General features: G+C 57.7%; 1 protein-coding gene across 3 annotated transcripts in view; it reads right to left on the reverse strand.

Moving 5' to 3' along the window:
* Positions 1-2,927: 2,927 nt before the first annotated feature.
* The window catches only part of ADCK3 (aarF domain containing kinase 3), a 45,414-nt gene continuing 36,772 nt past the window's right edge, over positions 2,928-11,569 (reverse strand). For all 3 annotated transcript variants that reach the window (XM_011975982.1, XM_011975984.1, XM_011975983.1), the window contains 10 exons: positions 8,314-8,436; positions 7,701-7,786; positions 7,429-7,569; positions 6,827-6,908; positions 6,607-6,700; positions 6,233-6,374; positions 5,815-5,922; positions 5,531-5,596; positions 5,134-5,220; positions 2,928-4,016 (listed from right to left, as the gene is read on the reverse strand). In XM_011975982.1, the coding sequence (XP_011831372.1) occupies positions 3,732-4,016; positions 5,134-5,220; positions 5,531-5,596; positions 5,815-5,922; positions 6,233-6,374; positions 6,607-6,700; positions 6,827-6,908; positions 7,429-7,569; positions 7,701-7,786; positions 8,314-8,436 (1,214 nt within the window). In that variant the 3' untranslated portion in view covers positions 2,928-3,731. The remainder of the gene's footprint in view (positions 4,017-5,133; positions 5,221-5,530; positions 5,597-5,814; positions 5,923-6,232; positions 6,375-6,606; positions 6,701-6,826; positions 6,909-7,428; positions 7,570-7,700; positions 7,787-8,313; positions 8,437-11,569) is intronic.

Genomic DNA, 11,569 nt, shown 5'->3' on the forward strand with positions numbered 1-11,569 from the left:
GCATTGAGTATTTTGTCTTTTTTCCCCCCACTTGAAAGTCTGAGGAATAGAGAAAGGTGCCACCTCTCCGTGTGTCACTTCTCTTCTTTCTGCTGGCTTCCCTCCTCATCCAGGCAGCTTCCTTACACCGTAAAAGGACATGGGGTTAGTTTGCCCCTGTGGTTTAATCTAGGACTTTCTTAATGTCTTCCTTAGCTCAGGTAAGAATGATGTTCAATTCTCCTGAAGCTTTCAACTCCCCTCTTCTGGCCAGAACTTCCCTGTTGCTGTTGCTTCAGTCCACAAGACCAAGCTCTGGCTACATGAGGTTTCATGAGTGGCCCGGACAGTGTGAATGTGGGAGGAGTTTGATTTTGTGTCACTTAAACAAGACTGACTGTTACTGCTTTTCTGGAGTTAACAATGGTGCATCTAAGAACCTACAGGGAAGGTCCAGGGGTGGCATTAAAGGAACTCCTGAACTGGTGGCAGCTAAATAGTTATTCAGAGAACACTTCCGGTTCCAATGGCCCTTGGAATTGACACTTGTGGCTGTTACTGTTATGTTGGTTTGCTATAATGTCAGCTGTGCAGTGCTTTAGAACAGGGCTTGGCAACCCTTTTCTGTCCAGGACGAGTTAGGAAATCCTTGTGCCTTTGTGGGCTGTATATATAGTTCGCTGCAGCCCCCCAGCTGTGGCATTTCCGTGCAAAACAGTCTTAGCCTGCTACATACATGAACGAGAGTGGCTGTGCTCCAATAAAACTTACAAAACCAAAAATGCAGCACGCTGGGCACCTCCCTACACAGGACACCATGCAGTTCCAGGGGAAGCTGACTCAAATCAACCTTGAAATATGAAAACAAAATGACTTGCTTTTTTATTTGACAGTGTAGTATCATTCATTTTATAAATTTTTTAGGGTTTTTCCTGTTGTAATATTGTACGGTTTTGCATGACCTGGCGTGATCATTTTTTGGTTAGAATATAATGCTGTAAACTATATATACAGCATTATATTCCTGTATATAGGAATATAGGAAAATGCACTGGGCCAGATGTGGCCCTTGGACCATCATAGTTTGCCAGCCCTTGGTTTGGTCCCATTAGTGTAGACGGTAAGACCAGACTGTCTTGTTCCAAATTCTGGTTCTACCACTTAACCTCTGGGCCTCTTTTTTTTCCTCTGTAAAAAGACTCACTTGGAGTGTCAGGAGTTAATGTAGAAAAGCACTCAGAATCTAACTTCTAGCCTATGGCTCAGTGTTTTGTCCTTATGAGTAACCACTAAAGCCTACATTAACAAATATTATTTTTGTTATGCAGTGTCCAGCCCTTCACTTAGATGTTAAGGATACGAAGACACAGACCCTGGGAAAATCAAGCCATGATTTGCCATGTTCTCATGCCCCATGTCTCAGTGTGAATGAGTGAGCACGGGGAGTCATGCATCACAATACAGTAAAAATCAAAATAGGTACAAAAGAGTAAGTATGTGTGGCCAGCTTCAGAGCCAGCTTTGCTTGGGGATTAGAGTAATTTGCAATCCAGTGATCCCCACTGTCTTCACAGGGAGGGCTCTAGTCCTCAGCTGGCTGTCAGACTTAGGACACACAAACCGTATTCCAATTTCCCTTAGAAAATCCCTCCTCTCAGCCCAGTGTGGTGGCTCACACCTGTAATCCCAGCACTTTGGGAGGCCGAGGCGGCCAGATCACGAGGTCAGGAGATTGAGACCATCCTGGCTAACACGGTGAAACTCCATCTCTACTGAAAATACAAAAGATTAGCCGGGCATGGTGGTGGGCGCCTGTAGTCCCAGCTACTCAGGAGGCTGAGCCAGCTACTCAGGAGGCTGAGGCAGGAGAATAGCGTGAACCAGGGAGGCGGAGCTTGCAGTGAGCCGAGATCACCACTGCACTCCAGCCTGGGCGACAAAGCAAGACTCCGCCTCAAAAAAAAAAAAGACAATTCCTCCTCTCCCAGCAGTTACGGTCGTGGTTCCTGGGGAAGCAAATGCTGGCTCTCTGTTCTCCTTTCCCTTCCCCCCACCACATGCTGCTGCTTGACTTGTTTGACTTGTTTAAGAGGAAGATGCTATGAGAGCCCTGGCTGGGCCTGGCCTGGGTTCTGCCCCTGCTGTTTACTCTGCAGGGCGTTGGCTTCAGATCTGAGCGCTGCAGAGTTCGCTAAATAACAGCAAATACCCTTACGAGAGCCACAAGAGTTCCAGCCAGGGATCTGCCAGTGGTGCTGGACGCCACTGCTAGCCGGGCAGCCTCACGGACACCACCCGGACCTCTCCATCCTGTCCTGGAGCCCACTGGGTCTGTTACTCAGCAATCCCAAATTTCATAAACTATGTTTTAAGAACCCTGAAAGCCTATACCTCTCAAAGCCTCTTTTGGGCCTCTGTGGTCTGCAGCTGCACTTTCAATGGCTCACAGGTCTGTAGGAAGGGCCCCAGCTCAGTGTCCAGTGTGTCCTGTTACCTAGGAATCAAGCTGGCCCCAGGAAAAGCCACTTTGCAGGAAGTGGTCCTCAACTGCAGCTGATGTCTAGAGAGGAGACGTCTCACTGTGATGCAGACCAGCGTCAGCCCTGTGGGCAGGTGTCACTATCCTCCCAGTTGCCACCATCACCGGGTACAGCTGCTTCAGCAGTGTGGTACAGCCTGCTGGGGGCTGGGGCAGTGACACTACAGCCTCTCCTCCTGTTCTCCACCACTCCCACCACCCTTCTTACAGGGAACGGGGCTGAGCCTTCCAGGTTCGGGGCCAAGAGCCGCACGCTGAACCAGGCCCAAACCTTGCAAATGGGCTGTGACACTGAGCCTGCTCTGACCATCAGGTCAGGAAACCACCACCACCACGAGCTAGAAGATACGGGTCATCATTCTCCAGAATACAGAACACACACGCCAAATACAGAAGTACACGCGCCAAAGCACTTCCCACGAGCATTTTTATTAAATTGCAACAAGTTGATTCGATCATTACAAGACTTGTACAAAAATTCACAGAACCTGTGAGGAGCCTTTGGCTGGAACTGGTGACACCTGTGCCTCTCCAGACCGAGGAAGGAAGTCCCACCCCACTTTCCAGCAGCAGCCAGCCTGTGTCTGGCATTCCCTGTTCTGCTGCTCCCACCCTCACCATGGGGCAGCAGTTCTTCAGAAACATTCAGCTGTCAAAGATGAGAGCCAGCCCTACAGGCCTGGGCCTCACAGGCTTAAGGAGCACTTGTTGGCACTGTTAGATCAGCACCTCTCCCAGCTCCAGCCCATCGGCTGGAGAGGAAAAGGGCAGAAAACACAAATCTCACTCTAGAAACACATACACACACCCCTACTACACAGATAATGAAATCCCACAATTGTATCTGTGTTCATGTTTCTGGGTTTTGCACTGGAACAGAGGTTGGAAGGGAGTAAGGACTCTCCCTTCTGCTTAACATTCACGTCACGAAAAAGAAAACAAAGTTGCCCTTTCATCTTCATCTACTTATTTGAGAGGACACTCAGAGGCAGACTGACTGAGCAGTGGTCTTCATCTTCATTCTTGCACTTCTCACCCTACAACCATTTAGCAACAGAAACCGTGGGAAACACTGGCTATGGGGCTCCAGGCAGCCACCCCCTCTTATTGGGCAAAGGAGTTAAAAAGAGCATCACCACCACCTCCCTACTGGTTTTTGGCCTGTCTGAAGGAGAGAGTTCCCTTGGAGCCGGCCTGGGCGTGGCCCGCAGCCCTACTGCTGGGCCTGCCTCCTGCAGTAGTTGCTGTAGGCCTCCTCGAACATGGCCTTGCAGGGGAAGCGGGCCTTCAGCTTGGAACAGATGAGGAAGGAGCCCCCCATCTTCCTGTGCAGAGAGTAGGTCTCCTCGGGTGGGGGGACGAGACGGTGCCTCAGCATGACGGGAATCAGGTTGTGGATCTTCTCGGTGGTGCTCTGGGTGCCAAAATCAAAGGGCTCATCGGAGGCGAAGGCCTCCCCCAGGATGAGGATGGCATCCAAGTGGGCGTCTTCCATGACCTGGGGCAGGAGAGGAAGGGTAAATGGCGGCGAGACAACAGAGCCCTCCACCAGCCTGGGTTCCTCCCACAGTGCCCAGAGCGCTGAGTTCTCACTCAAAACTCTGCTGTAAACTGGATTACATCACGGTAATGGGCATAAACTCAAACCCACAGGGGCCGGGAACACGAGGGTAACATGAACTGGGCTGATGCAATACAAAAGGGAGTGGTGGGGCCTGTGGCAGAATGCAGAGGATGCGTCCCTCCTCGTGGCACTCATTCCAGGTTTTAACAAAACACTGTTCTGGCCAAAAAGAACAGAGTCCGTGGGCCTGAGCTGGCAGGGCCTCCCACCATGCGTGTCTGAGTCTGCCAGAGTCCACCCAAGACACATCCAGCGGCTGTGTCTGCCCACAGGAACTAGCAGCCTAAGGAACCTGCCAGCAGCAGAGCAGGGGAGAAGAGCTGCCACCAGGGACAGCCTGAGGTGGTCAGAGGGATGGGGGGCCAGGAATCAAGTCAGTGCGAGTGGCCATACGGAAGAGGCGGCAGAGAGCTGCTGCCCGCTGAGGGCTTACAGCTGAGATAAGGGAGGCTCAGAGATCCTGACGTGCCTCAAAAGGCACTCCTACCAGACGGCAAACCCAAGGCTTGACCTGGATTTCTTTAACTCCTTCCCCACTGTCAAGCAGCAAGCGGAAAATGCCGCCTTGTGGGTGGCTTCGGGCGGCACCAGCACAGACGTTCGCCTTTATTTAAAAGGCTTCTGAGGCTTCTTCCGACTCTCCCCACGGAGGCTCGATGAGGGCAGGACTGGGGCTTCCCTTCCCACTTGCTCTGCACGTTGGCTCAATCGAGCCCTGACCCCAAGCCATAAGTGGGCGAGAGTGAGAGGCAGAAACAAGAGCTTCATGACAAGTCCCCTGAGTCCCCAACTCACTGGACCACTCGGAAAATCTCACGCACAGCATGGCGGCATGGGCCGGGGCAGGCCCCAGCTTTCAGACCATGCCCAAGGAGGCCCAGGTTCTGGGGGCCCCTTGAGGGCAGCTGCCCCCTGTGCTTTCATCCATTCCTACACAGGGAGCTGGGCCCTGGGTCAGCAGGTCCCGGGGATCCCCCGCAACCCTGCTCACCTTAACCTCGTAGCCGGTGAGGAACTTCATCTCTATGGATTTCGCCCGCACAGTCTCCCTGTCCCTGTCGGCAGCAGCCCTGATGATCTGGGGAGAGGCACAGGAGGGGACCCGTGGGCAGCATGGAAAGAAAAGCTCCCGACATCCCAGGGAGCCAAGTGCCACACCCAGGCCCACCCTACCCTCATCCTCTCCCTGCACAAGGCCCCCGGCCAGTGCAGTGACACGCCTGGCAGCTGTCAGCCTAAATGCCCGCTGTCACCAGACCTGAGGGGCAGGCAGCACAGTTGGGGACACAAGGGCAGGAACCCAGTCATTCTCCCCGCCCCAAGTCCCCCAGCATCCTGTCCCAGCCTCAGAAAAACATGGACCAAGGCCAGGGCCCCTCTCCTGTTACCTGAATGTAGAGGTCGGTGAAGGATCTGTCATATTCCCGCGTTGCCCCAAAATCCAAAAGAGCCACCTGGGGACAGAGACACCAGGAGAAGTTTGGCCCCGCTGCTCCATGGTGCAGGTGTGGGGCCAGGAAGGGGGTACAACAAAGGGCGGTGAGGATCCCTACTCCCGGAGCCCTGAGCTCTCTGCTGACTTTCCCAGGACAAGGGGCAGGCCAGGGCCTCACGCGCCCCATTCAGAGAAGGTCTCAGGCCTGGCTGCGGGTGCCCCCACCCTGGGGCTCACCTTGTGCTGCTGCGGGTCATAGAAGAAGTTGGACCAGTTGGGATCTGTTTGCATGAAGTGGAACTCGAACAGCTCCCTCAAGCACAGAACCAGGATGTTGTAGCAGATCTGTGGACAGCGTGAAGGGCCTGTATCAGGCGGCACCACACTGCCTGGTGCCCTGGGTGACTGGGGCCAGAGAAGCCCCTGCCTCCTGTTTTACCCACCGTACCCTGTGGGACTGTTTGATTCTCAGTGTCACTTGGGCCAGGGAAGGCAGCAGCTCCCCTGTGTCCCAAATCCCACTGGTGCTACTTCAACGCCACTCACCCCCAGGGAGCACCTCCGGGCTCCAAGTCCCCGGCTAACACCATTAGGTCACCAAACAGCCACACAGCAGGGCCACCCCGGCCCCACCTGTCTCCTGGCGCAGACGCACCTCGTTCCGAATCTCCTGGCTGAGCCCTTCGGCCTGGTCCAGGGGGAAGCCGGACACAAGCTCTGTGGTCAGCACATGCGGGCTGCAGAGCTCATCCACGATCTCAGGCACATAGAAGAATGGGTGGCCCTTCAGCAGATCCCTGGGTAGGGGCAGGAGGTCACGCCCTAGCCACAGGCCCTCCACATCACCCCCTCACACACACCCCACCAGGCAGAGGGCCCTCCTTCACCCCAGGCAGGATGTGGCCTCGGCCCAGGCTGCAACCCCAGCCCTCTGCCCCTCAGAGCCGGAGACGCCTTCACCAGCTGCTGAACATGGTCCCTTCTGCCTCCCTGGTGGCAACACGCAAGGGGCCGGGCCAGGGGCCACACCTGAACTTTCGGGCACAGGCGGCCTCCCGCTGGTAGTCACACTCCAGGGCCAGCTCCCGCCTCAGCACGTCGATCAGGTGCTCGGGGAACAGGCCTGGGCCAGAGAGGAGGGCATCAGCGAGGAAGGGGGCTCTGCAGGGAGGCCCCCCTCTGGCCCCAGAACCTGACGCAGATGCCTGCCACCCCCTCCTGCCCTTGACCCAACCACCTAGCCTGAGACCTTCTGGAAGCATGTTGCTCATGTTCAGCACGGCCATGAGGTTGTTGACATCACTGTTGATGCTCTGGGCCACGCCAGGGTACTGCGGAGTATTGGCAGGGCAGAGGAGTTAGCCCAGGGAGATGGGTGGGCCCTGCCTGGGGCACTCCCCTAACCCCCACTGGCTTCCCAGCTGTGTCCTGGCCCCAGCCCACACCCTGGAGGACCAGAGCTAAGACCCAGCCATGCTGCTGTAACCCTTGGACCCCATCACAGCCTTGTCGTCCACCTTCTACTCCTGCCTCGCCTCACCCCCGGGAACATTTCAGGGCCACCCTCCCACCAGCTCCGGCCCCAAAAGGCAATCAATTGTCCCCTGTCCCTACACATCCCAAACCAAGCTTGCTGGGAGCCCCTCCGTGCCCCCAAAGCCACTCATTTAGCAAATACTTCCCAAGCTTCTGGTGCCAACCAGGCACTGGGGCCAGAGGACACCACATATGGCCCTACCAGGAGAGAGAGTGCCCTGTGGGATGTGGGGTGCAGAGGCACTCATGAGCCAGGCCCCAGCTCTGCCCCCTGCAGCCCCCATGGGGACAGGCACTGCGCACCAGGCTGCCTACCTGGATCTTCATGGCCACCTCGCGGCCGCCCTTCATGCGGGCCAAGTGCACCTGTCCAATGGACGCAGCGGCGAAGGGCCGCTCCTCGAAGTACTCCAGCTTGTCCCGCCAGCTGGGGCCCAGGTCGTTGTTGAGAGTTTTCTGGAGGGCAGGACCAGGGAGGGGCTCTGAGCACAATCCTGCCTGGGCCACCTGGAGAAGCCCCAAGTCTGTCTCCTCCACCCAGTGGGGGCCGAGGACCCAGAGGGCAGGCAGAGTCCCTGGCTCCTCACCATCATCTGCTTCAGTGGCATGAAGTCCGCGCTCTGCCGCACCCGCTCAAAGATCTTAGCCAGGTGGGGGTTGATGAAGGCGTCATCTGGAAGGCAGGAGAGTGACACAGGGCCAACCTGGGGATGAAAGTGCTCGCCCAGGAGCTGGGCAGGCACACTTCTGGGACGCCCCGGCCACCACACACTCCCCACCAGGAGCACAGGTGAGGCCAGAAAGACCGGAGCCCTTGCAACAAATGCCCTCGGCCACTCAGTGTCCCCAGAGCCCCAGCCTCAGCCCAGCGACCTGAGAAGGTGGGCTTTTTACATGCAACATGCAGAGTTTTTCATAATTACAAAAGAAATTTGGAAAATAAAATATAGTAAAATGTTGAAATGACCTGTGTTCTGACCGCCTCTAGAGAACAATTTTTCCTCTCTGCTCTTTTTCCCATGTTTCTTTGGACCCAGAGCCACTCACCTGGAGACCAGGCCTATTATCCTCTAAGATCTCTCCCCAGCCTGCCCACATCTTGCCCACTGAGCTTTGGTGGGGCTACTGCTCCCGGCCCTGGAAGTTGACCCCCACAGCAGCCCACGCAGTCCCAGCGCAGCAGCCCCCGAGCCCACTCACCCTGGATGCTCAGCATCTGGCCCAGCTTGAGCGCCGCACCACGCACCTTGCAGAGCGTGCGCACGATACGCTCTGCATTGGCCTCAGACAGGAAAGGACTGGAATCCAGCACAGCCTTCTTCCCTGTGGGCGGGCAAGAGGGGTCACCATGGCACTCGGGGGGGTCTGGGAGTAGGATGGCAAACCCAGCCTGACACAGATGGCGGCTCAATGTCTTGCCTCCCAGGCATCCATAAAACCAGCAACACAACTAACTACTGTTCCATGTCCACCTCCGCAAGCCTGTGTGAGGTGCATCCCCAGGCCCTACACCAGCGCCTCCCAATACACACACACAGGCATGCACACCTACATATGTGCGCGCACACACACACACACACAGGGCCTCTCCCTTCCACATGGGTACCTGGTGGGCCGTGGCAGGGCCATGGTGCTGCCTGTGGCTAGAAGGGGCATGGGAGGGGAGACCCCAGGTGAGGAGGTGCCAAGCCTTTGCCCTGTGCGCCCCCACCCAGGGCACTGCACAAAGGTCCGCTGCACCTGTGGGGTCGGTGTGCATTTGCACATGGGGCCAAGTGGCTGCAGCCAGAGGCCTGTCCTCAAGGGAAGGGTGCTCAGGCCAAGGGCAGCACAGCCCAGGGGTGCCCATCTCTCCCCTCCACCCACAGAGGTCCCCTGCAGCTCAGTGCAGCCAGCTGGACAGTCATGAGCATGCAGTGACCCCAACGGTGCAGGTGGCCTTTTTCCAGTCCACCAGTGGGAGGGCTGAGGGCCGTGACTCAGGAGCGGCAGAAGACCGGCTAAGTCAGCTGCCAGCAGCCGTGTGGCCCAGGGCGGCTGAGCCCCCTCTAGCTTCCATGCCCTCCTGGGCCATCAGCTCAGTGCTGCCTAAACAGGGAGGTCCCCCTGTCCAGAGGCACAGAGAGGCCTGAGCAGAGATCTGGGGCTCCGAGTCCTTCCACCTTCCCTGAGCTCTTCAGCACCCCTCTTCACCAGGTCTCCAGCTCTTGTGACATTCGCACCTTCTCCTGCCTTCTGTCCTGTGAATCTAGTTAGATCTCAAGCCCCAAGAGGTCGCAGTGCAGCTTCCTCCCCTCTGGCCCCCACAGCACCCAGCACTTGCCTCAGCTCCAATCACTTCAGGCCTGGCATGGCACTCGGGAGGCACACGGAGCCAGGTACCCAGCAGGAGAAGAGAGAGGTGACCGTGCCACTGCCCTCTGCCCCGGAGCCGGGTGCAGCCTGGCCCCTGAGAAACCAGGGTGGGGCAAGCCGCCCTGAGAACGGAGGCCCTGCAGCCCGGAAGAGGAGCCTCAGAGAAGACCCACATCTGCCCACCTGTGCAGGCAGCCACATGGAAAGGGGCCAGGCTCACTCCAAGCTCCCAGATAGCAGGAAGGGCCCTGGGAAGGTGGGAGACCTAACATCTCTGGGGGAAGAGGCTGAGCTGCCCTGGGAGGCTGAGCTATGACCCATGGGCAGAGCCAGTCCAAGAGGGCTGGGCCCAGAAGGGTCCCTGGGCCACCCCCTTCCCTTAGGCAGCAGCAGATGCCAGCGCCAAAGGAAAGGCAGTCAATGTCCCCTCTGCCCCCAGCCCTGTGGTACTTGTGGGCTGGGGGCTTGGGTCTGGGTCCCTGAGGAGGGGCGGGCAGAGAGGGAAACCTTTAGGAGAGGCCACTGCCCCAGGCCAGGGGAGGGACAGTCTATCTCCTCATGACACCCAGAGCAGGCCTAGGCTGGCGGCAGTGCTCCTGAGAGATGCAGACAGTGCCTGGCCCAGTCGGGGCTTTCCCAGGTAGCCCATCAGCAAAACTGGTCAACGCCACAGGCTGGAGGCATGTCCCCTGCCCAGGCAGGGCTGGCTGTGAGAATGACTTAGCAAACGGGGATGGGTCCAGGGCTACGGCGGCATGCACCCAGCTCAGGAAAGGTCCTTCCGGGGCAGAGCTCAGCCAGGGTGGCCGGCGTCCTCCAGGCCAGAGGGTGCCAGGGCCTGGTCAGGAAACTGGAGCACAGTTTGGGGCTGCTCAGGGCCACCGTACTCCAGCCTAAGCCTCGGGTCCCACTCTCAGGGCTACCGATGCCTGGGCCTCTTAACCCCCAGCCTGGGGTCACCACTGTCCCTGACAAAGAACACCAAGTGTAACTGTGGAGCCAGCCTGGCCTCTTCCCTGCTTGGATGAGGTAGTCTGGAGAACAGCCAGCTTTGGAGAGGACTGCAGAGGACAGTGGGGGAAGGCTGGCTTCTCCTTCCAGAGAAATCCAGGCTTCATTTCCCTGAGGGTTTCAGCACTAGCGCTAAAAATACCCTTGCTAAGCCTTCCGTCCTCAGCCCCTTCCAAGGACACGCATGCCGCCCGTGCCCCAGGACTCAGTCAGGGCCTGTGGGAGGGACTAGTGCCCTCGTCCCAGAAGGCAGCATTGGCGGGTGAAGGGGGGATGTCCAGGGACTGGCAGGGCCCCCAACGGAGGCTAGCCCAGGCTGGCAGACAGGGCTGTGAGGACTGCAGTGTGGCCAGTCACTGGGTGTCTCTGGGGGTCCCCATAGGCGGGGGTGGAAGGGTGTGATACCAAAATGAGCTGATATTCCCTGAATGGGCCGGGGCCAGGGGACTTGGCCCAGAACTCCCAATGTGCTTAGGAAAATCCACCAAGCAGATGGCTCCCTTGGCGCTGCTCTCCACACCCCAGGCCCCACTAACAGGAAAGCCCCTGCTGGGCTGACCTCGCACCCACCTGGCCCGGCCCCCATGCCTGAAGAGGCCTGAGGAGGTGCCCAGCCTGGTGCTCACAGGCAGAAGGCGGCAGAAGCTCAGTGTGCCCCACTCCTCACCACAGAGGCATGAACCCCCGAAGCCTCAGTGTGGTCCGTCCACAGAACCTCTCCAGAGAGTCCAGCCACAGCGGGCCACCAACCTCAGTGGGATGAGTGTCCTGACCTGACCACCTGCCTGACCCTGGCTATGACCTTCACTTCAGAGATGAGGTGCCTCTGCAGAGGCTACAGCCTCCCCAGGTTACTGGGCTGGTGAGAAGCAGCCTTCAGGATCTGCCTGCACACCTCCCCTGTCCCCAGCCACACCTGACCCGGCCAGACCAGCAGGCCACAGGGACCCCCAGAGAGTAGGGCAGCAGCAAAAGGTGGGTTTACAAGGAGGTGTGCGGGTGTGTGGAGGGTGTGTAAGAAGGTGTGTGGAGAGTAAGGGGGTGTGTGGGTAAGAGGTGGGTGTGTGGAGAGTAAGGAGGTGTGTGGGTG

Source organism: Mandrillus leucophaeus, unplaced genomic scaffold, assembly GCF_000951045.1.
Source record: "Mandrillus leucophaeus isolate KB7577 unplaced genomic scaffold, Mleu.le_1.0 Scaffold1605, whole genome shotgun sequence".
In the NCBI taxonomy this organism is placed as follows: Eukaryota; Metazoa; Chordata; class Mammalia; order Primates; family Cercopithecidae; genus Mandrillus; species Mandrillus leucophaeus.